Below are 26,915 nucleotides of genomic sequence, written 5' to 3' on the forward strand. Positions count from 1 at the left end.
AAACATTTGATGAACTGTTGTATATCAGACTTAAGCTTTTTAAAAGGTAACTATATAGTCCAAGTTCAAAAACATAATACAGAGTCAGAAGTGTATAAGACTTTGAGATACTTCATCATTCATAAACACCTTCCAACCTTTCTGAACAATAATTCTGAGACACAAGTGCCTGAAATACAAGTGCTGGCTGGGAAGCTAACAACCGTGACCTAATTATTCTCTGAGACCATTACCTACCCATGCAGTTGTGGCCTCCATTGACCTGCATGTATTCAGGCGGGCAAATGCAGGTGTAATTGCCCAGCGTGTTGTAGCAGGTCCCAGGCCCACACACACCAGGATGTGCAAAACACTCATCAATATCTAGAGTGGGCAAGAATATCCATTAATTGATGAAGTTATTTTTCCATGAATTTATATTATTTAAACTACTAAACAAAGTATATTGCCGATTCCCCAAATCCATATTTTTAAAAAAATTATAATTTAAAGCAATTATACTGAAAATAACCCCCAAATACGTACTTACATGGCAAAAAGTGTGTCTTTTTCAAAGAAAAAAAAAAAAAAAAAACAACGCCAGTGTTAAAAAACACAGATGATCAAAAGAAATTTTTCTAAAGTGGTAAAAATAATGTGAATGCTCCTATTTTTTCAAATAAAATTTTAAGTGAGTTTTTTTTAATGTTTATTTATTTTTGAGACAGAGACAGAGCATGAACGGGGGAGTGTCAGAGAGAGAGGGAGACACAGAATCTGAAGCAGGCTCCAGGCTCTAAGCTGTCAGCACAGAGCCTGATGCGGGGCTCGAACTCATGGACTGTGAGATCATGGCCTGAGCCGAAGTCAGACGCTTAACCGACTCAGCCACCCAGGCACCCCTTAAGTGAAAGTTTTAAGTGAAATTCCATATTCTTCAAATGGAACTGCTTTAAAGCTTACTGTTCACTTACGTCATTTAAACTAGTACCAACTTTAAAATGAACGCAGTTAGGAAAGCCTTTATCTTTTTTTTTTAATTTAATAGGTGACCCACAGTGTCACATCACTTTCAGCTGTACAACTGAGTGATCTGACGAGTTTATACATTATGCTATGTTCACTGCTACCATCTGTCCCATTACACTGTTACTACGATATCAGTGACTGTATTCCTTATGCTGTGGCTTTAACTCCCTTGACCTCTTCATCCTGAAACTGGAAGCCTGTATCTCCTTCTCCTCTTTACCTAATTTTGCCCATCTTCCCACTCCCCTGCCTTCTGGAAAACATCAGCTTGTTCTCTGGGTTTATAGGTCTGAGTCTGAGGAGAGCCTTTATCTTTATAGCTGCTTTCAAGTGAGTACCCCATTCACGGATTCCAGAAGTATCACAGATACTAGTTATTCTCTTTATCAAATCATCCTTCTTCCAGAAGCATTCACCTAACACGTTCTAAAACAAAGGTTATGGCATTTTCATATTTCTGGAGACGGGGAGAGACTCGTATACTCTGGCGAGAGGGGGGAGAGGGAACGCGGTTTGAAACATGGCAGATGACGTGGACCAGCAACGAACTACCAACACCGTAGAAGAACCCCTAGGTCTCATCAGGCTCAGCCTGGATGAGCGAATTTATATGAAAATGAGAAACCAAAGAGAACTCCCACCCAGATTACATGCTCATGATCAGCACTTAAAAATGATATTGGGAGATGTGGAAGAAACTATGACCACTACAGAAATTGATAAGGAAACATACGAGATGTAGAAGTCAACAAAATGGAATATTCCAATGCTCTTGGTCCGGGGAGTTGCACTAGTTGCCTCTCCATTAACAGTTGGCTGAGACAAAGCATTTATTGTGTATGGAATATAGGAGATGTTGTAGGACTGCCTCCTTAAATGTAAAAGGCATTCAAAAGAGAAACTCCCCTAATTTCTGACATTAAGAAATTTTTATTTTTTTCCAACCCTTTCAGTAAATGTAATCACCATGAAAAAAAGAAAGGTTACAATGGAAATAATTATATTACATGTTTAATGTTCATTTTTAGAAGCGCTCATTCATTCATTCCGCAAATAAACATGGAGATTCTATCCTTAGAGCTCATAGCTACCAAGAGGACCTAGATGTGGGCCTCTGACCAAGAAGCTCCTAGTCCCATGGGGAGAAGCCAGGCCCCTGAGAGGAAGATTACTGTGCCATGTGAGAAGGGATGAGATCGAAGCAAGAAAGGCATCAGCATAATCTTTGAATGTCTTCTTCCTATGCCTTCTAACATTTAAAAATTAATGCAAAATAATAATAGTTGCCTTCAAGTTTACCTATTTTCTGTGTATAAAATATAACTCTTACCATCATTTGAACTAAGAACTTACTTGATACGGAATGCTTTCATACTGATCCAGCTTTTGCCATTTTATACTCAACTCATGCACTCAGAGAAAAATAATAGTAAATTATAGCAAATGAGCTGTAAATTAATTTATCTATCATCATCCAACTGAGCAGCAATGATGTGAAAAGACAAAAGCTATGGACCAGGCTAACAGATCCTTTGACAGAATCTGAGGATGGGCCCTTGTCTCCAAGCCTGACTGGTAATTTTATTCTAAAGAGCGCTATTAACGTTTAAGTGTCCGTGCAGCTCACCTTCACAGATGCGGGTTTCCTCGCTGAGGTAGTAACCCTGCGGGCACTCGCACTGGAAGCTCCCAAAAGTGTTGATGCAGTTTCCACCTTGGCAGAGACCTGGTAACTCCTGGCACTCATCAATATCTGTGGAAGGAGAGACAGCTCACTCACAACAAATACCACCATTGAGAACAAGAGTCACTTTTAGAACTCTCAAATGTGTGATACTGTAAGACCCGCAGACTTCCATGCGTCTGTGTGAATTCATACTTAGAGGATAGGCTTCTTGTGACCAGGAGTGGTTTTTTTTTTGGCTTTGTTGTGCAAATGTCCTAAAATCTGAGAAGAGTGAGCAAAGCAAGCTGGGCATGACTGGACAGACAGCTTCTCTGCAGAGCAGGCACATCACTGCCATGGCTCCTATCTTTCTGAGTGACAAGCGCTAACTCGGCATCCTGGTAACTGACTGCACATCTGTAATTTTGTAAAATATTCTCATTCAGATTGCTCCACACTGACCTTTCTACCAGCTTTTCTCTAAACTCTTTACCTTGTTTAAATCTGGGTGACAATGAGAGGTGCACTCACCTTCTAAGATGATCGTGATGGGATTAGGTCTGAAGCCCTCTCCTCCGGGACACAGGGTGTAATATTCAGCTATAAAACACAAAAGAGAAGAGAGGTGAGATCGATGGTTCAAGTGGCTGAGACAATGAAGAGGCATCTTTCAGTTGCTGGGCTCAAAATACACACCCAAAGAGGGGTAAGCTGTATTTTCCTTAGTGCCCTTGCAAATATATTTTAAAAGTATATTACATTTTACTTGAATTACGGTCACTGCTTAAAAAATTACATACACAGAATAACTAAAACCATTTGTTTTTGATTAAAGAAAAAAAAACTTCAGCACAGACCATTTATATCACAACTTTTTTCGCTAGTAAAAACAGAAACAAAAACAAAACAAAACAAAACCAGAAAGACTCAAGAATTCGAAAGTTTCATCTGTGGCCCTATCAGAACAGGCATTTCAATGTCACACATCATTTGACTGACCTCAGGAATACACCATGTCTAGGAACCCAAACTACCACCAACTCTGAGATAGTCTCAGAAATGGGCTTTCTTTGTGATTACCATAGAGGACTGATAACATCACCATTCACACTGGATTGTGGTTAAAAAACTTTTTTTTTATCATATCATGGAAAATGAAAAAAGAACAACTGTAATTCCTTTTATATAAAACATTCTTGGCTGCTTTCAGCATAATCACTGAAATCAGTCCAAAGTCAAACTGGGATCCCTTGTCACAGACCCCACCCCCAGTACAAGAATAAAATGGCAACGAGTCTTCAGCCGCCAGTTTGTTCCCTTCCTCTTCCCCAGCTCCATACTCACTGCTGTTGACAGGGGGGCATGTCTCACAGGGGTTGCCCCAGGCCTTTCCCAGGGAGCAGCAGCACGAGGAGCGACTGACGCCCACCCCAATCTCGGTGTTGCAGGACAGACTCCCGTCTCCTCGAGGACCAAACTTCAGGTAGCAGTTGCCTACTCGGTTGTCTGTGGAGCAACACAGGAGCTTAAAACTGTCTGTGCCTTAGCAAGAATTCCTTTTCAGAGAGAGGTCGTGCAAATGACAAAGTTCAAATTCCACACATTCATTTTAATCTCTAGCACAGAGCGATCTCTAGCTTTAAACCTTTTCAAGATTGCATAGTAGGAATGAAATTATGACCGACTTTCCTAGGTTCAGAAATCCATACACATCGCTGACAAACAAAATTGTGAGAAATTGTTCAACTGGGACCTTCTCGATCTTCACTAGTCTGCATGCAAGAAAATTTTGCTATAATCAATTGATATGAATCTTAAGTTTATCAATAATGGAAATAAAATCCCAGAGAAGTCAATCAACACCTACGTATCCGATCAAAGAAATGTCGATAACCCCATCTCCTTCTCCCCATTATCTGGTTTCATTTTAGTTTGCACAGAGAACATTGAGAGTTTGGGGAAAGACACTCAGTTAACAACTTTAGAGAGGATACTTAAGACATCAAAGAATCTCAGTCTTCCTCTTTTTCTAATCCATAATTATCATCTAGATCATTAGTTCCATCACTTTAAATACTGTGTTTTTGCTGAGAACTCTCAAATTTACAGTTCTTTCATCACCCCCCCCTCCTAGAACCTTACATCATTCTGTCAGATGCCACCTTGATTTTTCAACCTCAGATAGCTAACAGTTAAAGTTAACACATCTAAAATCAAACTATTGATATTCCTTCCACCACAGACAAAATCTACTCTATTCTTCTCGATATCTTCCCCAATAAACACCAAGTCCCTCATTTTTTTCAGTTGCTCAAGCCCTAAACCTTGGAGTCAGTCTTTGACTCTTACTCATCTCTTATTCAACCCAGTAATAAAGTCTGTCACTTCTTTTTAATTTTTTCATGTTTTTTATTTATTTTTGAGACACAGAGACAGAGCATGAGCAGGGGAGGGGCAGAGAGAGAGAGGGAGACACAGAATCCGAAGTAGGCTCCAGGCTCTGAGCTGTCAGCACAGAGTCCGATGTGGGGCTCGAATTCACAGAGTGTGAGATCACGACCTGAGCTGAAGTCAGATGCCCAACTGACTGAGCCACCCAGGCGCCCCTAAAGTCTGTCACTTCTACCTTCAAAATCTGTCTGGAGTCTGACTAATCACCACTGCCTCCATCTCTACAACTTGAACCAAGCTACCACCGCCGCTCCTGGACCACTGCAAAGGTCTCCTATGTCATCTCTTGATTTCAGTCCTTGACCCAACGACGGTCCACTTTCCCCACCATACCCAGAGTAACCCTTCAGAAGGACTTCCGATGGCTCCCCTTCTCAATCAGCATAATCTCACGTCCTTACCATGGTCTACGATGTAGATTTCATCCCTGGCTGCACACAAGAGTCACTTGGGCAGCCTCTTATCATTTATTTTTATTTTTCTCATTTTGTTGTTGTTGCTGAATCAGGTGCGGAGATACAAGCTAACTCATGGTTCTGCTCTTACTAGGTTTGCATTCATTCATCCCTCCCATTTTCTTTTGTCCTTCTTTTCTACTCCCCTTCCACATCCCCTAACTCAGCCGTCTGACTGTGTTTAATGGTATCTTTTTGTCTGAGTTCTTGCAAAGGGAGTACTTTTGTTTCCTTGAGCACATCTTAAATTTACACAAATGGTATTTTGTCACAGATCTGATTCCATTTTTATTACTTTCAATCCGTCAACTCTACGGTGTTCAAGTATCATTTTTAAAAAAATCTATCTACTCTTCAGAACTGGTTTCTAGGTCCCTGCTACCACAAGTACTGTGGCAGTGAACATCTTTACCCAGGTCTCTGGATGGGCCTCTGAGTTACTTTCATTGCTGTCTAGCACCAGGAGACAAATTGCTGGTTCACAGTGTTTCCATATTCTAAGCCTTCAGTATCAGGAACAGAGTCACTGTCATTTACCATCTGTATCTTTCAATTTTTTAAAAACTTTTTTAATGTTTTCATTTATTTTTGAAACAGAGACAGAGCATGAGCAGGGGAGGTGCAGAGAGAGAGGGAAACACAGAATCCGAAGCAGGCTCCAGGCTCCGAGCTGCCAGCACAGAGCCGATGCGGGGCTCAAACTCACAGACTGTGAGATCATGACCTGAGCTGAAGTTGGACACCCAACCGACTGAGCCACCAGGTGCCCCAAGCATCTTTCAACTTTTTACAAGTAACTTTGAAAATAATGTACAGAAAAAAAGGCACAGTGGAACAACTTGACCAGAAATTCTAATAAGAATTTAATCCTCTCTAACTCAAATTTTTATTCCATATTTTCTTGGTTTTGGAAAGATGTATGCCTGAAACGGTCCTGTGAATGCAACTAACTGCCCACTGGCTGCTATACATGAACCTGTAACAAATCCATTTTGTAAAAAACTGATTCCACATTTCAAACACATCTGTAATAGCTTCTAGCTTATCATTACTTCTTGTTCTTCTTTTCCTTGCATCATTTAAAACACAATGCCTGAAGACACTTTTGAAAACTGGGACAGCTCCTTTTTCTGATGAGGAAAGGACAGCTCATTTCTTTGCTCCACAAATAAAAACATTTTCATTTTCAGATTTATCAACACCAGCTAGAGTAGTCAATCCAATGATTTTTATTTCTACATACCGTATTTTAATATCCTTTGTCGAAACACCTGCCTTCATTGTTAGTCCCCTTAAGAACCAACTCAATTAAACTTGGTGTCTAAAAGAATATAGGGACCTTGGATGATTCAGGTACTTGTAAAATGTGGCATGTTGAAGTTTTCCCTATTGACTAAGACATGAGAATAGTATCTTTCCTCTATCTAAAAAAATCTATTACTCACTCTTTTGATTCCTGAATTGGAAAAAAATCTCATCTAGGATATGAGCCTCTGAAGACTCACAGCCTAGCATTTTGCTTCTATGATCAATTTTACCATCACCTTTGGAATCTAGACTGTAATCTGTGTTGTATTCATAACTGATCCACCTGACAGTTGGGAAACATTTTCCACATTCAATTTCCTTCTCTTTGTCATAAAGTGAAACACTTATCAACTCTCAACTGTGTTCAATACATGCTTCAAGAAGATTCCAAATAGAGTGTCTCTAGCTTTCTTTTATACCTTCTCAAAAGATAATGCCATCCCCTGGGCAACACAGTAAGAAAATTGGAGGAGTGTTCGACATTTTATTTCACTATTGTGTCAATCCTTCTAGGTGATGGCATGGTTTTCACTTTAGTGTAAATTCATCTTTGTTTTGAGCATCACTGCATCTAACTGATGAGTAATGATGAAATAAAACCTAAAATAATAAAATGGCAAAACATTTTAAGACAAAGGGAAAATAAGATCACTAATATCTCATAATGTATCTTAGACTTATAAGAGGGTCCAATGGACCATTATGGTACTTGTGAGACAGAATGAGTCTCTGTTCTTTGGAAGACCTCTAAGAAAAAAAAATAAGGCCATGAAGCATCAATCCATACAAAGAGTTAGAAACTGCCCTAAAAACAAAATTAAAATCTAAGTTGATTATATCTGGAGGATTAATCTGGATGCTGTTATTCAAAAATATTCTCTGCAAGGATACCTTGGTCTCCACTTCTAACAGTAGAACAGAAGGCTCCTTAAGGTCCATGTTCCTACCAACACTTTATATTATCCAAGTTTCCAAATTTTGCCAGTCTTAACAAGTTAGAGTTATACAACTGTCTTGACTTTTTTTCTTATTACTAATGGTTTTGGGCATTTGCTTATGTTTGTTCACTTTTGAAGCCCTCTCTTTTTAAGTTTATTTATTTTTGAGAGACAGAGATAGAGAGAGAAAGAGAAAGAGAAAGAGAAAGAGAGAGGAGGGGGGCAAAGAGAGGAGGGAGGGAGGGAGGGAGAGAAGGAGAGAGAGAATCCCAGGCATGCTCTGTGCTGTCAGTGTGGAGTCCAAAGCAGGGCTCGAACCCATGAACTGTGAGATCATGATCTAAGCTGAAATCAAGAGTCAGACACCTGACCCACTGAGCCACCCAGGCACCCCTGGAGTCCTCCTTTTATCAGTTGCCTGTTCATAGCCTTTGTTCCAACAAAGCTTTTAAGCGATACTGAGTCCCCAGTGACTCAATTTCTGGGCATGAAGCACCATCGTCATATTTTTAAGGTTCCAAATGGGATGTTACTCGGCAGCTAGGGATGAGAGCCACTTTGTGATCTGGGCTATTGCTCCTTCTCTGACTCCTGTCCTCAAACTGTGCCCATGCTCATCCCCACTCACCCTCCTCTTACTATATACACCCTTGCTGCTATGTCTCCAATGCCAGCACTGCCCTCCCACAGCCCTGTGCACTGGCTGTTCCTGTCCTTCGGAAGCTTCTCCTCTCCAAGCTGCAACTGGCTTGCTCCTTCCTTCATGGATCTGCCCCATCCCAACATAACACAACCCTTCTTCTCCAACAGCCACCAGTGTCAGGAAGTGCTTCTGCTTTTATCTGTCTCCCTGGCACAAGGACATTAACATGAGAGCAGAGAACGTGCTCACTCTGTTCGTGTTGTAGTTCTAGCAGCTGGAATAGAGGCACTCAATATTTATTAAATGAATGACTTTGAATTAAAACGTCAGAACTTGGGGTATCCATAAATCATAACTAAATGATTATGTATAGTCATTTGACACTGAAAACAGCAGGTAGACTTCTACTAAAGCAAGGACTTAGCCTTTTTCTTTGATATTCTCTCAGGAAATTCCCCAGATCATTTACTCCTCTAGATAAATGTTCATTAAGATGCTGAAATAGAGCAGGCAGCAAAAGGTGGACAATTATCTTCTGATCAGAGACATCAGGAAAGTTGATGAGAGACTCAGAAACCTTCGTGACTGCCTTCCTTCCTTCCCTTCAACCTGCTTTACTCCAGTGGTGGGGCTCATGACATCCAGCTCCAATTCCTCTCTTCTCTTCACTTCATTTATTTCCTTTCATGGTCCTTCTTATGGGAAGGAGAAACAGAGATTCCAATGACTCTGCCCTTTGTCCTGCTAATGCACTGGACAGCGAGCCAGGCAACTCTCAACACTGCCTCAGCTCTGCCCTTCCAAGCCCTGAGATCCCAAGGAAGTTATTGCACCTCCTGGGGTCCTGGTTCTCAAGTCTGTGAAAGCAGGAGGAGGTTGGAGCAGGTAGCTCAAAAATTCCTGTTTTAAAAATACTATTGGAATATAAACACGACAAAAGTGACCATATCTATTGGTAACCTGGAGTTTCTTAATGGACTCTTTTGTTTTCAAACTAATTGTAGCAAGTACTCATCACGGTGCACTACCAAGAAAGTCTGAGTATTTACCTCTGTATAATTCTGTTTGTTTTGTATCTCCTTCACTTACCAACACAACCCACACCAGTGGGGTTCAGCTGGAAATCAGGGGGGCAGTTACACTCGTAGCGACCAGGAGTGTTGACACACAGGCCGTTGACGCAGTTTATGGGATCTGCACATTCATCAATATCTAGGAAAAGCATTTAAAATGTCCACATTAGCATCTTTACTTTCTCTGTGCATGCTTCTATTTCAAAGAATTTGGTGGAATCACTGCAAATTATTAAAGATCTTTGGGAAAGCCTCAGCACAGTGAGATACAGATCAAATCCTTGTATATACCTACAACATGTAATACCAACCACACGATATTCATAACATTTAATTTAATATCTTAATATCTTGAATGAATAATAATTAAATGTTGGAATTCTGAAGAAGAAAAAAACACATTACCATCTGCTTAACTAAAATTACATATGTATATGTATATACATACACACATTTATACAAAGAAAGTTTCCTAGTTTAATGTCAGATATTTAGTATTAAGTTGCTTATATTAAAAATGTATCAATTCCATAGTTAAAAATAAATGTGTCATAATGCAAATTTCTTTTTCCAAAAGCTGCGTAACACAAGGTATATAGAAAGCTAAGCAAAAACTTCAGGAATTTGTATACTTAGCACAAAACATTCATCTCAACTAATCCGAACACAATCAAGCCCTTAGCTTGTAGTACCTGTACAGTTTCCTCCGGTTCTGTCCAATTCATAACCATCATCACAGATACAATGAAACATTCCAGGCAAATTATTACATGTTCCAAACACACAAATATTTTGGAAGGAGCATTCATCAATATCTGAGGATAAAAAAACAGTAGTCTCTCATTTACAAAGACATTTTGATTTAATGTATATAATGTTAATAAATTTTTCTATCTCCCCAGATGTTGTTTTGCAGTAAAAAATTTTCTGTTTTTTGACTCGGTAGACCACATAAATGGCCAACAACTAATGTTTATCTATGGAACCAAGACCGAAAAGAAATATTTTATTTCACTGAGCATTTTAACTATATTGGGTTATAATATACTTAAAAAAGAAGAGTTGGCCTGAGTCATAAAAATAAACTACATACAAACATATTAAAGGACTGTAAAAAATTAAACATAAAAACAAATTCCAACATTTTAATAATTTAATACAGAGATGTTTTATAAACATCCACAACATACAAAGTATATAACATAATATTTTAAATTTAAAGATATCATTTAAAGTATTCAAGTTTAACTTCTTAAAAACTTTTATTATCCTGTCATCTAATCTGTTGTCATAAACTCAGTGTTAACCAGGGAAATATTTTTTTTTTCTAATAGACTGTATTAAGATCACCCATTGTCCTACATTCTTACAAATTTCATTAAAATGTCTCCATTGAAGTCATAAATTTATGAAACTCTTCCATGAAGCTTTAACTCAAAGTCAAAAAAGAAGTCACCCTTCCTCATTCATATGAAAATGAAGGCATGTATGTGTGTGTACAGCTGTAGAAATATTCTGTATTTCTACTCGTAGGAAAAGGTTGGACATTTTTGTACACAAATGACCTCATATTCTGAGAATGTAAAGCAGATATGTCATTCTAGGCTAGACTAGACCAGCCATGCTAACATGAGGTCGAGAGACAGACCTTAAGTTAAAAAAGGTCTGCTGGTTCATTCCTGATAGTTAAAAAATGATAAGTTTTAACTATATTAGATTTCAAGTTTTGTTCAAACTGTGTTTAAAAGATCAACTGACATATAGGGGCACCTGGGTGGCTCAGCTGGTTAAGCAGCCGACTCTTGGTGTCGGCTCAGTTCATGATCTCACGGTTCGTGAGTTGGAGCCCCACACTGGGCTCTGTGCACAAGGAACGGAGCCTGCTTTGAATCCTGTCTCCCTTTCTCTGCCCCTCCCCCACCTGTGCACTCATGCTCTCCGGTGTGTGTACCGTCTCAAAATACATGTTAAAAAATTTGTAAAGACCAAATGGCGTATCAATGTGTCTTTTCTTGTGTTGAGGCTATAAACAAAGTTACTCTCTTTACACAAATGAATAAAAAAGACTCATTTAACTAGTTGATAACTGAACTGTGTTCCTCTAGAAGTGAAAATGGAATTGTATTGTCAGCCCTCTTCAGATTCATTTGACTTTTAAATGACCTTTATTAGAAATAACTTCCATTTAACTAATGTAATAATTGTGTGATACTTACATTTACACAAGTGAAAAATAAGGTATTTTAGAAAACTGCCTTTTTTTAAAATTAAAGCATACTCAAATGTCAACAATATAGAAAAGTTCTAGTAGCAAATCGGGAGGACAGAAACAACACAGAAAATAAAGCAGCAAAAGCAGAAAATCACTCAGAAATCCATCCACCCAGAATTATGATTGATCAATATTATTCCAAATACTTCTCTATGCATATTCACAGACTGAAGCTGAGTTTCTATGCATAAGATCAATTTGTATGTATCTCGACAGTTCCTCAAATACTTTCCAATGTTAAGAATTGTTGAAACACACTAAAAATTGATCCTCTTTCCCTTTATGTTAAAATTCAAATATAGTTTCTAAACAGTATTAATGGATTCTGTGCTAGGAATGGTAAGAAAATGAGCATTTGCATTCGCTTCCAACTCATTTTTGTTATTTCTGTAACTTTCACTTTTTAAACGTTTATGGCATTTACCATAATCTCTGAAGCAATTAGTATTGATTCTTAAGGGAGTAAGGTTTTCACTGCAACTCTTACATTTATTTCTCAATTGATGGTGTTGCATTGCTGATAAGGTTTTTCCCCCCAAGAAGGGAGGGCCCACAGGTGTTTTCTCTCTACATTAATTTCCTATGTGACAATATGCCCCATGACTTTATAACTGACTGACTGCTGACGTGGAATATCCTCCAGTCACATGTGACCTCAGAACTCTGTGGACATTGTTCTCACGTCTTTCAGTATCAAATGATTGTTTTGTTCCTGACTTTCCTTTTCTGTCTAGAGCCTGAAGGTTCCTTATCCTTCTCTAAAATTTAAGTCAGCCAAAGTAATAAGGCGAAGTCCTTTCTTCCATCTCAAGAAAATGTGTGGCTGTTTGGTACTGTTCTCTATTTATTTTGAGCTCTCTACCTCCTGGACACCAATTACACTTGTTTATGGCCCTGGTCTTTTCTTGAATCACGTTAACGTCTTCCTCCTTTCATGTTCCTATGTTTTTGTTCGCCTATTTTTGCCCATTCTCTATGCTAGTAGTAATTATGCTTTCATCTCAACCTTTTCTGTTCTCTGACATCTCTCTTCAATAGTTCTCCAATTTTGTTGTGGTGGTACCCGCTTCTTTTGTTTCCCATACTTCTGCACTTTCCTTTTGTCTTCTCTTATTTTTATAATCTCTTTGAATGTCGGGCGCCTGGGTGGCTCAGTTGGTTGAGCATCTGACTTTGGCTCAGGTCATGATCTCATGGTTTGTGAGTTCTAGCCCCATGTTGGGCTCTGTACTGACAGGCTCAGGAGCCTGCTTCAGATTCTGTCCCCCCCCTTTCCCTCTGCCCACCCGCCACCGCCCCGCTCACACTCTGTCTCTCTCAAAAATAAATAAACATTAAAAAAAATTTATAATCTCTTCAAACGTGTTCACACATATTTGTGTTCGTATCAAGGTTGTCCGTGGCACAAGGCACCTGTGGGAAATGTGCTTTATTTCCCGGATAGTATTCTTCGACTCTGGGTTGGTTCTTTACCTTTTGTGTGTTCTTTCACTGTTCTTCCACAGGATGCCTGCATAGTTCATATCACGTATTTTCAAACTGTGCATGCACTGCTTGGTCAGCTCTTCTAGGAGTTTTATACACTAATACACTTTAGATGGAGTATTTTGATATCCCCTCCCCATCTTTATCTGGGCATTATTTGGAAGACAGGCTGGGGCACAAGTTTCATTAGAGCTGCTATTCTGTTAGCCCAAACTTTCCTAAGGCGGAACAGGAGTGGGGACAAAAATGAGAAGAGCTGCCCTGGGCTCTATGTGCCCTCTGCTAATGAACCTGGCCTCTGCTCTGTCTTCACACATGATACCAAATGGTGTGCATCCATGTTTACTCCACTGACAGAATCCTAAGCTGTTCCTGAGGAGCTTTCTCCAGGTTTTATATTCTCCCATTTTGGTGGAGAATACTGAGAAAGGGCCAACTGTACCAAGTGCTTGGACTCTACAGAAATTCTGAGAATGGGAATTGTTCTGTGGTGAGAAGTAGATGCTGAGGAGAAAATAGTGATCAGAGGGTCACTTCAGAGGGGCATATATTTATCATCAAATAAGAAGACCTGAATAAATTAAATTACTGAATTCAGAAGAAACTGTGCAGATGAGACAGATCTTAGAGACAGGGATAAGACAACTTCAAGGAGAAACAGGCAGAACCATGGAATAACATTTTTGGGATCTCAAAACCTGGCGTTTAGCAAAGAGGAGCAGGGTGTCACCGAAGATGAACTCCTTGTGAACCACTCTCCTTGGCCTGGCAGCTGGCATTTCCCTCCCTGGCAATGATAGACTGTGAAAAACCAACACGTGAGGGAAGTGCAGTAAATACACAGTGTCCAGCCTCACCTCAGGGAAGGTGTGAAAGGGCGAAGGCCACAGATAAAGGACAAGAATTATGAAGGTGGAAATTATTACACACAAAGAATTAATTTTTGAAATTTTCTGTTAGCAAAGTATCTGGCTACTGCTCACTTGTTCCTTTTCCCACCAACTCTTGTCAAGTGGAGGTGAGTAATAAATCATGTAATCCCAGAACCACACTGACTCACATTTTCTACTAATTGGCTTTGGTACTTACAAGAAACCAGGACTGGAGGCGGGGGGGGGGGGGGGGGGGGGGGGGGGGGGGGGGGGGGGGGGGGGGAACTCAATCTACAGTGACCTTGTATGAAATGCATTAGACTCTGCTCAATCTAACAGGTCAACATGGAAGCATGAATGCTTTCAGTTTGCACGATCTTCCCCAGGGAGTAGTCTTCGTTCTCTTGTTCCGAGTCTCTGAAAATTGGTGGACATTTATGGAAAATGCAGTGACCTTTTAGGCACACCTTCTTTCCTTAGCACCACTTTGGGTAGTGAGGCAGAGACAGGCTCTAATTGAGCCATTTCTAGATGGTATAATTGGGTTTTGTTTGGTTGCTACTGGTGAGGGGTGTGTGTGTGTGTGTGTGTGTGTGTGTGTGTGTGTTGGTATTTGCTATTTCTGGTCATTTGATTAGACACTAGTGTAGTGAAAAACTGTAATCTGGTTTCCTTTTATAATCTTTGCCCAGCGCTTAGCCTGAGTTACTTTGTTAAGTGTTTTCTACCAATCGCTAATTTTCCTAAGCCTTCTGATTCACTCATTGTTTTTCATCTTCTTCCTTTCCTCACGTGTATTTTCATGTACTCCAAAAGAACACAGTGACAGCCCAAAACTATACATACAGTGAACTAATTTAAACCTCTAATTTAAGAGAAAATCCAAATTCTTTTTCTTGGAGAGTGATCACACTAGTCCCAAGTCTCATTTCTAGGAAAGGGGGATGATGTCATCACTGAGGGGAAGGACACGTTGCTCTCAGGCAAAAGGTGCAGGCCTTGAGGCATCCCTGAGGAGACCTTCCAGTCCCAGACATACAGACAGCAGACCGAAACATGAAGGTAAATGCCCAAAAGGAGCTACTGCGGTTTTGACAAACACATTAAATAGCAGTGACTGGGGTAGATAGATCATATTTTTAAAAAGCTGAATAGTTTTTCCACATGTCATTCATTTAGTAATAAAAAAAAAAAAGAAATGGTTAAAAAGAAAAAAAAAGGAACTAGCCAAACTTCCAAGTGTTGGCTCTCGGCCAGGAAAACTTCATAAGAGATGAAAGCCGCCTTCATCATTATTCATTCGGCAAAATAATCCATGCTTAAACGAATGACTTTTATATGTGCAGCATGTGCTGTGTATTCTGCTTCCAGGTGGGGCCCACTCCAGCCCTTTCTGCGGTTTCATGTGCTGTAGTTGATCCAACTTGGAAATGAGTTGGAATTGCAGTGACCCACCTTGGCAGGACCTGCTGTCGGAGGCTGGAGTGAAGCCCATCTCACACTCGCAGCGATATGCACCCGGGACGTTGAGGCACTGTCCGTTTTCACAGAGATTTATGTTTTCTGCGCACTCATCAACATCTGTGGGAGAAGCAAATTACATCTCTATTAGGTTCCCGAGGTCTTGACATGGTTTTTCCCTGCTAAGTCCGTTTTGCTGGCTTCAGCAGGTGCTCGTTAACAGGAGAGGACACTTAATCACATTCACCTAAACAAGGGTAAGACCTGATAACAGAGCTGCTGAACCTACACTCTAACATTCAATCACCACATCTTTAACAGGAAGGAGGCAGGTGTCGCCCAGATCTGTCTCAGTTCCCTCTAATGCCAACGTGATGCATCAGTATGACACCGACATCACTGACAGATGACCAAGAACATTGAAATGAACCCTGAAGTGGTATCTATTCTAACATTATGTTTTCAAGTAAATGAACTTGGTTTTTCCACTAGATCAAGTATGTCTCAAGCACAGAAGGGCTGTTCAAGTAGCACGAGGACAGTGTCTTTCTTGTCACCATGATTATATTCAATACTTCTGTCTTAATTATGCAAATAGACATTATTCATTGACCCGAAAGCCAATTTACTTAATTCTATAAAATGGAAAAAGGGGGGCAGGGCAGAAAGCAATGTTGACCGAGGGCCTTATATCTGGCAGGTAGCTGCTGGCTGCCTGCCTCACATGCTTTCCTTCAGTACGCCAATTCTGTGCAGGTCAGAAGAGGAATAACCTGAGGCTAGGAGAGGCCAGCCGCAGGGTGGGAGCCCCAGGGAGCCAATCTGTCCCCGACCCTGACACCAAGGCCAGGCCCTTCCCATCATCCCTCGGTGCAGAGAAATGTTCAGAAAGATACAATAAGCCAAGGTTTAAAGGATTAAAGCCTTAAAGATTACATAAGCGTGTTTTCTTAAAGCAACGGAAAATGATAAGTCTGTGTTCTTAATGTCGATAATTAGAAACAAGAAAAAAGCTAGAAGTCTTTTAACGTGGGGCTTAAAGTGTGCACTGACATTCAGCTGAAGAACACTGATGTCCGCAAACCTGTCTCCTACTTTATGTCCACCAAGACAAAGCAGTCATTCACAGGAGTTTAAGTGGGTGCTATATTCTCAAGGGATCCATAATTAACAGCAGCTAAACAGCAGGTAATGTTTACTGAGCTCTTACGAGGTGTTTTTCTAAATCCTTGACTTGTGTTAACTTCATTTTTTCCTTTCAATACCCTGTGGTGATCAGAGATTCTGACAAGCACGTGAAATAGCCGTCACTGGCTGGACATATGCTGTATCTTAAGATGCTGAACAGTTTTCCCATATGTCATTCATTTAGCGAAAAACAAAAAGCAAAAAACAAAAAACAAAAAATAATGGACCTATTATGGTTACTGCGGCTGTTTGAAAATGGGGAAATTAAGGCCACACAGGTTCCATGATTTACTTACGGCGACAAAAACAGTAAGCAGCACAGGTGAAATCTGATTCCAAGGGGTCGGATTCAGAGACAGCTTGGATTTCTGACTACTGTGTAAATTGATGACTACAATAAATTAACAGTCATTAATAGTATATGATAATAATAAATGGAATTATTGAAAAACTGTTCTGGTCTTGGTGTGAAGTGTAAGACAAAGATACACATTCACCTGTATGTCAGATGTAAAAACAGACAGGGAATTTCGGCCCCCTTTAACTACACTTTTCTTCAAATATGGCAAGCTTATGGAATGTTCCATGAAAATTCTGCCAGGACCCACCTCACGATTCTTACCCACCTGAACAGGTAAAGCCATCTCCAGTGAACCCTTCAGAGCAGGCACATCGGTAGGAGCCTGGGGTGTTAACACACTGAGCATTGATGCTACACTGGTGGGTTCCGTTTGAACATTCGTCCAGATCTGCGTGTGCCGAGGGAACAGAGCAAGAGAGTTCAGAAATGCAACTGAAACGTCTAAACGCGCGAAACGATTTTCACTTGTCTCAATTTAAATGTAAACTGGACACATGTGATTTGTTTTCGCTTACCTGTAAGGTCACAGTTCTAATTCTCTAAGAGCTCAGACCCACAATCCAAAATGTTTGTTCTACAAACAGAGGCTAAAATGACTAATAAAAGCATTTGTGAGATACCCAATAAGCTAGAATTTTAATGGTTAAAAGGAAAACCAGTGCTAGATTTCTCTCTGACTCCGCTGGGGACAGACGTGATCGCTGGCTTCTTTATCACTAAAAACAGGTCAATTTCTAAATTCAATTACTGAATTTCGAGTGGGAAAATTAGCATAGAATTTTCAAGTTCCTTTTACAGATGAGGAAATGAAGGTCAGATTCTTGATCTCACGGAGCCTAGTCTAGTAGAAATGACAAATGCTACAGTTAATCATCTGCCTCTCCATTTCGGCTAGGTCACCATCTCACAGTTTGTGAGACTGAACCCTGCACTGAGCTCTGTGCTGACAGTGCAGAGCCTACTTACTTGGGATTCTCTCTCTCTCCCTCTCTCTCCGCCCCTCCCCCACTCACGTGTGTGCACATTCTCTCCTTCTCTCTCAAAATACATAAACATTAAGAAACAATAGACACAGGAAATTAAATTACATTAAATATGTTCTAGGTGACACGAAGAAATGTTACAAAGTGCAAGGAGAAAATAAAAGGAGCATCTAATTTGGATTGTAGGAACAAAGAAGGTCCCATTGAAGAGTTTTTGGTTAACTTCAGGCCTGAATGATGAGTCAGAGTCAGCCTGCTGCACAGAAGTAGGGAAAAGTATTCCTTACAAAGGGAACAGCACTTATAAAGATGCTGAGGAGGAAAAGAACTTAATGTGATTAAAAAAAAAAATTAGAGAAAGGAAGCCAGAGTGACAAAGCACAAGGCAGGACCTAGGCTGATGGAAGATGAAGCTCGAGAGGTATGGGGAAGATGCTGTAGGGTCCTGTAAACCACGGGAAGGAAGCCAGAGTTTGTCCTAAATTCAATGATTAAATGACAACTGGAGAGGCGGGTGGCTCAGTCAATTGAGTGTCTGACTCTTGGTTTGGGCTCAGGTCATGATCTCTCAGTTCATGAGTTTAAGCCCTGTGTCAGGCTCTGTGCTGACAGCGTGGAGCCTGCCTGGGATTCTCTACCTCCCTCTTTCTCTCTGCCCCTCCCCTGCTTTCTCTCTCTCTCTCTCTTTCTCTCTCTCTCAAAATAAATAAATAAAAACTTTAAAAAAAATGACAACTTTAAGGAGATCATATCCATGGTTTATAAGGTCTTTCTGGCTACTATGTGGAGAATGGATTACGGGCCCAGCAAGTGAATGAATGAGCAGACATAAAAACAGTTTCTTTTGGCATCCAGGAGAGAGAGAGAGAGACAGACAGACAGACAGACAGAGACAGAGAAAGGACGGGTAGGGGGATTACTGAGATGGAGATGGAAAGAAGATAATGAATTTGGATGATATTCTGGAGTAGAAGTAGCAGTTAAATCTGTATTTTGTGATAGTTGGCTAGAGTGATGGACAGACAAGCACAAAATATGGAGGCTACAAGAGAGAAAGCCAGTAGCCAACGGGGCTAGAAAACAGGCATGGGGATATGGCTGAAAGACTGTCCAAATAATGAAAGAGTGATGGCTGGACTAGGAGTGGGTAGCAAGTGAAGTGAATGATGCCATCACAGAATGTTACTTACCACAGTTATTTGGAAGGTGTGATCATTTACCTCCATAGTCAGTTCATAAACATTTGGCAAGTATAAAACAACTGAATGTCTAAGACAGTAAATTCAAATTAGTGGATGTTACTGTTAACAGATCTAAGGCTTACTGTGGAATTCTAAGGTTTTAAGGAGTAATCCTGGGGAGGTCAGTTCAGCTTGTTTTATTTTCTATCTTAAGTCGACCTGGGTAATTCTAACCAGTTGGAAAAATGCCTTGTTGTGAAGGCATGTCAAACTCCGGGCATGTGAAGCTGTCCTTTGTGCGACACCAAGGGTGACATCCAGCCCCCTGCCTCACAGCTACAAAAGGCTTATCAGACTCCAGTTCAGCCCTGATAAAACCTAGAGAACAGCAAATGCTTCTCCAATCTCCTCTGATTCTTTGAATCAGATCTCTGAGAATCCAGCAAACCTTTTTGCTTTCTCTGGAAGAAGAATTCTCTTTTCTGTTAAGAAGGTGGTATTCAGCAGAGAGAGACTTAGGTTATCTGATAAAACCTTTTCCTTTCCTTCATGTATTTCCCTGGGTTCTAAGTCTCACTGATTGCTCTCTGAGACTGGAAAAACATATTAGTCGTTTTTCATCATCCATCTGTTTGGATTTCTGGCTACACGTCACAGAATTTTTACCGAACAACAACACATTAAAAAGCAGAGTGCCAAGGCAGACTGCTGTGGCTTGATAATTTATTCCAAGGATAAAAGAAACTCTTAGGCAGGAATTACCTTACAACTGAAGATAGTCTTTGAATTTTCAAGAGAACACAGGAAAGGGAAGAGTATGCCCCTATACCAGTATGTGGGCTAACAACCATGCAAAGAAGAGCCTCTAAGAATTCCGTGCCTTAGCAAAGCATGTTCACGTTTGCAAACTCACCAATACATTTGATGCCATTTCCAACCCAGCCTTCTCTGCAGCTACACCTGAAGCTTCCCGGGACGTTGAGACAGGAGGCATGCATGTCACAATTGTGGGCACCAATTTCACACTCGTCCACATCTGAGAAGCCACAGTTAATATGATAAAGAGTAAATACAAGGCTAATTAATTCTACTTCCAAGGATAATTCTGCACAGTTAACATTTTAAAGTTAATATGGAAATAGCTAAAACAGTACAGAAAAAAAAATAAACATTAACATCATTTTTACTTTTAATTTTTGTAGCCTCCAACAAGATTCAGAAGTTCATGGTCCAAGTCAAAGAGGTCTTTTCCTAGAGCCACTTTCTGGTAAGACAGGGATACTGCCCCCAGGCAGATATGTGTGTCAGGCCCTCCCCACGTCGCTGCCTGGGCCCAGACAAAAGTCCATGCAGAAGGCATGGTTAGAGATGTCAGGAGAAATCGTATTTCCAAAGTGAGACTCTCCTACTGTTTCCTATTCATATTTGTTACATGTGTTTCATAAAGATTAAAAGAAGCCTGACTTTTAAAATAATAGTGCATTCCTGTCATTTTTAGAATACAGTATAGTATAGAGTTTTTGAAAATTATCATTTTAGTGTGTATTCATCTATTTATTTGCAAATATGTGAAAATATTCACTGGAGATTCCATCCGGAAAATAAAGAGTATGTATATACACACACATACACATGTATATGTACAAATAAATGTATACATATTATGCATGTGTACACATTTGTGTGTATAAACTCTGTAGCTTTGGTTCTCCAGAGCTTTCTAGAATAGAAAGAATAATCTTTTCTATCCAGCTCAATGATTACATGTTGTAGACGCTGAAATCACACATGTAAATACACATACACACACAGAACTATTGGCTTTGCATCGACCTTCAGAGCACTGAACACCCAGAGCACCCCGTCTTCCTCGCTCACCTGTTCCTGGAGGTGTCAGCTTAAGAGCCAGGCTGCAGTCCAAGCCACCCACCACCTGCCTTGAGCAAAATGCCTGACGACGGTCTTAAACTGAACAATGAGGAAGGCCTAGTCCAAAGCACTGACTTGGGACTTCCTCGCCCATTTTATGCAGAAGGCCAAAACATATTTCACAGAGAAAGGAAGCAAGAGATAAAGTGCATGAGGTGAGCAAAGACAGAAAGTGAAAAGAGAAGAGGGAAAGTCAACTGGGGCTAAGGGAAGAGAGGGCAAAAGCAAACAGAAAGAGAAGAGGTAAAAACAGAGGAAAGGATGGTGCAGAAGGAAGGAAGGAAAAGGGTGTAACCAGAAATCCACATGAATTTTTGTCCAGTTAGAAGAATTGCAAAAACAAGCGACTGGGATGGTCCGTGGTGCTATGTCCTGACAAGTGTCTGGGCCACACTCCTCCTACGAAACTGAATGATGCTGCAAGAGCAAACAGCCATGTGGGCGATGCTCGGGACTAGAATGCAGGCCCACACCCCCGCTTCGTGTGTGACCAGAGAGGACACAAACCCATCATCACACATGCCCTGGGGCAGGTGCTCATGACCCAGTCATGACCTGGTGCCGTCATGGTCCAAATGAGGCAAAGGGACAAATGAAGGTCAAGTTGGCCTCTGAAACAGGAGGAGCCAGAGCACAAGAGGGTATAAGTTTGAGACCTACCTGTGCATCCTGTGGTCCCCTTCTTCACGGAATAACCCAGCTGACAGTGGCAAATGAAGGATCCCTTGGTGTTCTCACACTCCCCAAACATGCAGATGTTTGAGTTCAACTCACACTCATTCACATCTAGAAAACATATTTTCAGTACTTCGGTTAGTATTTTTTCATCCGAGGAATTCAAAAGCTCTCTTTTATACTGAAGAGCGTAATATTGAAATAAAGAGATAAAAGCTAAAATGTAATCTATGTGCAAGACGCAGTATTATTTTCTAAAATTATTTCCAAATAGTTCTTCCATTTCAGCTTTCGCATCTTGTAAATATGGTGGCTTGAATTTTAAAATAACCGAAAAAAACTGTTCCCTGACATGTTTGTGTGTGCACAAATGTGCACGTGTGTGCGTGCAAATGTGTGCATGGGATTTATCCCATTTTTATGGTACCCACCAATGCATGTTTTCATGTCCATTGAAGCCATGAAGCCATCATAGCAGAGACAGCGATACTCTCCAGGAATGTTGGTACACTGCCCCCCATCACAGATATCAGGATTATTTTCACATTCGTCAATATCTGATGACAGAAAATTGGGATTAGATAAAAACAAGAAAGACTTTTATTAAGCTCGCATATATATTTTTTTCCCCATCCAGATCCAGTCAAAGTGCCTGGAGTGAGATTTGTTAAGATAAAATCAATGAGCTGTACAAAGCCTGCATATTTTCCTTTCTGTACCTGCGCAGGACCTCCCATCTGGCATCAGGGCATACCCCTCGCTGCAGCTGCACTCATAGCTGCCTTCTGAATTAGTGCACCGGGTGTCACAGCCTCCATTCATGATCATACATTCGTCAATATCTGTGAAAACAACATTGCAACCACATTACTCTGTCAAGTCTACTTCCTTAAACAAAAAAAAAGAAAGAAAAAAAAGGGAATTTTTCTTCTTTTCTTTAAACAGATAATGCTTAAATGGCTTTGGAGTTTTCTCCCCATTACTGTGTTGGGTTTATTGTTTTACCATTGGTCTTTCTTAGCTCTTTCTACTTCCTTTCGGACATCATTCCATTTGGCCTTTAGCCCCAGTAGCCTAAGATTAAAGAACTCAGAAATATTGTAGCTATGGAATTTACGGTGTTTTCTGTGATAAAACCAGGGATTCCTCTGCAAAGCCATAAAGACAATGGCATCTTACAGACCGGTCCCCATGCTTAGATTCACGTTTAGGACATAGAACTTCCACTGGCTTCATTACAATATATTCAGTGCCAGAAGCTGTCCTAGGCTGATTTGGAAAATACAAGTTCCAGACCCACTTGGCTGACCCGCACCTGTACAGCCCTGTCGGTCTGGTGTGGCCTGGTACCCGGGGTTACAGGAACACTGATAGGTTCCAATCATGTTCACACACTTTCCATTTCTACAGAGATTGTCACTCAGGGAGCATTCATTTATATCTGTAAAAAGATACACAGAATTAATGTTTTTGCAATAACCACATCACTTAAAAGTATCAAGAAATGTTGCATGGAAGCATCGGTCTCCAAAGGGGTGTGTGTTCTTTTTTTGTTGTTGTAATTTTTATTTAAAATTTTTTTAATGTTTATTTATTTTTTTAATTTTTCTTAATGTTTATTCTTGAGAGAGAGAGAGAGAGAGAGAGAGAGAGAGAGTGAGTCTGTGTGAGCAGGGGAGGAGCAGAGCAAGAGAAGGACACAGAATCTGAAGCAGGCTCCAGGCTCTGAGCTGTCAGCCCAGAGTCCTATGCTGGGCTCGAACCCATCAGCTGTGAAATTGTGATCTGAGCCAAAGTCAGATGCTCAACTGGGTGAGCCACCCAGGTGTCCCAATGTTTATTTATTTTTGAGAGAGAGAGAGAGAAAAAGAGAGAGAGAGGTAGAGAGAGAGAGACAGAGAGAGAGAGAGGGAGAATGAGTGGGGGAAGGGCAGAGAGAGGAGGAGGCAGAGGATCTGAAGCAGGCTCCAGGCTCTGAGCTGTCAGCACAGAGCCTGATTCAGGGTTCGAACTCACAAACTGTGAGATCATGACCTGAGCCGAAGTCAAATGCCCAACCCACTGAACCACCCAGGCACCCCATGGGGTTTGTGTTCTTCTGGGGGAAGTAAGATGATTTCCTGGGGTGTTCAAAGAAGATGCTGGAATCTACATTTCTATTATTTCTATCTAAAACTGTACTGTAAGTAAAACTCTGTATCTCTGCTATCCCAATATGTATCTGCTATAGAGCATTTCAAACACGAACAGAATGAATGAAATTCATTTTTTCAATTTAATTTTAATTTAATTTTTTAAAAGTAAGCTCTTTGCCCCCTGTGGGTCTTGAACTCACGACCCCAAGATCAAAACTGATTGAGCCAGCCGGGTGCACCAGGAATTGAATTTTTCATGTTACCAAATTTTAATTAAATTTAAGTGGCCACATGTGGATAGTGAATGTTGGACCATGTACATTTAGCACATGTCAGACATAAAAGTTACTAATATTTAATATACGAATTTACACTGGCATGCTCACCTGCTCTTTATTAGATGGCCAAGAGGAGCCTCAATGACGTCAAGTATCCCGAGGGAAGATGGCTGATCCCACAAGTCACAGGGGCTGATACCAGGGCCCTCACTAGTTTGTGTGTTTAGTGTGCCTTCAGAGATGGATCTGTATCACCTACTTTAAAATAAACTAACCCTTATAGGAAACACAGGTGCCTAATAAAAACTTCTGCAAACGTCTGTGGAATAAAGTACTACTATTAATGCAGTTGTAAGAGAACAGCAAGAAAAATGATAGAATGGAAGATTTCCTCATACAAACTGCTTGTGACACACAATATAAGGTAAAAATAATGACAATACAGTGAGGTAAAACAAGACCTTCATTCCAAATTCTCAAAATCACCAAGAAGACTATGTGACATATGGATTTAAATCTATGATCATTAAATGCATGTTTTATTAAGTGTGCAAAAATATGCATCTTATATTATACAATATTCCCTTGAGGGGTACTTTTTCCAGCTATAGGATCCACAAAAACTAATAAAATAAACTGAACATAGAAACAGATCTCTGATTCACTGCATCACAATGATGAACAAATATTCCATAATCATGTTTTAAAAAATTTTAGTACCACCATTAAAATGAAATAAAAATATTTAAAACTTTTTAAATTCTTGGGGCGCCTGGGTGGCTTAGTCGGTTAAGTGTCCGACTTCAGCTCGGGTCATGATCTCACACTGTGAGTTCTAGCCCCGCATCGGGCTCTGTGCCGACAGCTAAGGGCCTGGAGCCTGCTTTGGATTCTGTGTCTCCCTCTCTCTCTGCCCCTAACCCACTCACATTCTATGTCTCTCTCAAAAATAAATAAACATTAAAAAATTTTTTTTAACTTTTTACATTCACCTGTAAATGTAAATAAAAATGTCTGTTTAGTGTATGATTTAAGATTCACCTAACATATTAGCAAAGCGATACATATATGATTTATAAATGAATAAATGTGTACAGGAAAGATGTGCTCAAATTACATTTTGAAATGGGGCTGTGCAGTCTGGTCTGTTTTAAGCCATTTTATTTGCTTATACTTGCAAGAAAGATTTTTGGTGAAGAAAATGCTTCCTGGCTACATGAAGGTTTTAAAGCCAGTATCTATAGCCCGGTAAGCCCAGAGGCCTCTGTATACTCAAAAAAAGCAGTAGGCTGGAAAGCTCCAAGACCAGCCACTGGCATTCTCACATCACCCCTGCCCCTCAGCTTTCTGTGAGAAGACGGGGAGGAGAGAGCTCTTGTGTTCACACACACACAGGAGCAGACGCCATGACGACAGACATGGGGGGCGGACTCTGCTGACTGGACGACAGGTGGATGCACAGGTGAACAACCAGGGAGAGGCCCTTCCGACAACCGCTTTGCTATTTTGTCCTCCCTGGAGGAGGCAATTACGTGGCCTTCCACGGGGTCCCTCGTGCAAGATACTTTCAAGTGCACTTATAATGAAAACGGGGGTAACCAGGACAACGCTGGCCTCTTTGACTGTGTCACTGAGGCGCTCTCTAAGGATACAATGGAGGGGCTCTGAAGTTTCAACTTTTAACCAGCTAAGATTTCACGTGCCGCAGACAACGCGTTAGACTTGACCCCTGATCTTTACTATCTTAGTACCAAGTGAGCTGGGTTGGCTTATGTGCTTGTGGAGACAGACTCACCCACACAGTCCTCACGTGACGGTGACAGCTCGTGTCCCAGTGGGCAGTCACACTGAAAGCTGCCCTCCGTGTTCACACAGGTGCCACCCCTACAAAGGAGAGGGTTACGTTCACATTCGTCAATGTCTGAAAGGTAAAAACGTGAGATCCATTAAAGAACTCTGAGGGAAAAACAGTCGCGCACACAGCATGGGAGAAAAAGAATTATTATTCGAGTTAAGTGTGACTCAAATGTAATAAGACACGGCTTTAAGAGGAGATGCGGTAATGCTCCCCTCACTTTTTCTACTACCAGTAAGTAAATGGTTAAGTTTTATTCTTAAAGAGCGAGTTATCAACGAACTTACTTGTATGAAGCAAGCATGCTCATAAAAGATAAACAATTTGTTTCATATCACCCTAAACTCCAGATACTGTACGTCGCCATCCATTATCAGTAATAAAACTAAAAGAAAAATCATAGGCTGATCACCTTCTGCGTCCCGTGTGGGGGAGTCCCGTGAGTCACGCAATATTAAACAGCGGACCAAAAGGTAGGCGGTACCAAGGGAGTTTGTAATAACACACAAACAAAGAAAATAACACGGGATTTGCGTGGCTGAATATAAACCTGGGGTCACCACACAGCGTCATGTGTGTTAAATGAATCCCTTGTGAGCAGTTAGTCTGTGTTGGTTTTAGATTCTATGAATAAACAGAACCCAGTCTCACTGCCGCTAAGGCGCCAAGAGGTTGGGGCTCCCCAAGAGTTATCTAGG

At 40.7% G+C, this 26,915-nt stretch overlaps 1 protein-coding gene and 1 pseudogene across 1 annotated transcript in view; one reads left to right on the plus strand and one right to left on the minus strand.

Moving 5' to 3' along the window:
* The window catches only part of FBN2 (fibrillin 2), a 255,161-nt gene that overhangs the window by 44,756 nt on the left and 183,490 nt on the right, over positions 1 to 26,915 (minus strand). The window contains exons 27-40 of the mRNA XM_042934327.1: positions 26,158 to 26,283; positions 23,265 to 23,390; positions 22,669 to 22,791; positions 22,381 to 22,506; positions 21,935 to 22,060; positions 20,259 to 20,381; positions 17,447 to 17,569; positions 15,627 to 15,752; positions 10,235 to 10,357; positions 9,559 to 9,681; positions 4,019 to 4,180; positions 3,206 to 3,274; positions 2,636 to 2,761; positions 238 to 363 (exon numbers count right to left, since the gene is read on the minus strand). Of these exons, the coding sequence (XP_042790261.1) occupies positions 238 to 363; positions 2,636 to 2,761; positions 3,206 to 3,274; positions 4,019 to 4,180; positions 9,559 to 9,681; positions 10,235 to 10,357; positions 15,627 to 15,752; positions 17,447 to 17,569; positions 20,259 to 20,381; positions 21,935 to 22,060; positions 22,381 to 22,506; positions 22,669 to 22,791; positions 23,265 to 23,390; positions 26,158 to 26,283 (1,728 nt within the window). The remainder of the gene's footprint in view (positions 1 to 237; positions 364 to 2,635; positions 2,762 to 3,205; positions 3,275 to 4,018; positions 4,181 to 9,558; positions 9,682 to 10,234; positions 10,358 to 15,626; positions 15,753 to 17,446; positions 17,570 to 20,258; positions 20,382 to 21,934; positions 22,061 to 22,380; positions 22,507 to 22,668; positions 22,792 to 23,264; positions 23,391 to 26,157; positions 26,284 to 26,915) is intronic.
* LOC122217395 lies at positions 1,515 to 1,828 on the plus strand (annotated as a pseudogene).

The sequence above is a fragment of the Panthera leo genome, chromosome A1 (assembly GCF_018350215.1).
Source record: "Panthera leo isolate Ple1 chromosome A1, P.leo_Ple1_pat1.1, whole genome shotgun sequence".
In the NCBI taxonomy this organism is placed as follows: domain Eukaryota; kingdom Metazoa; phylum Chordata; class Mammalia; order Carnivora; family Felidae; genus Panthera; species Panthera leo.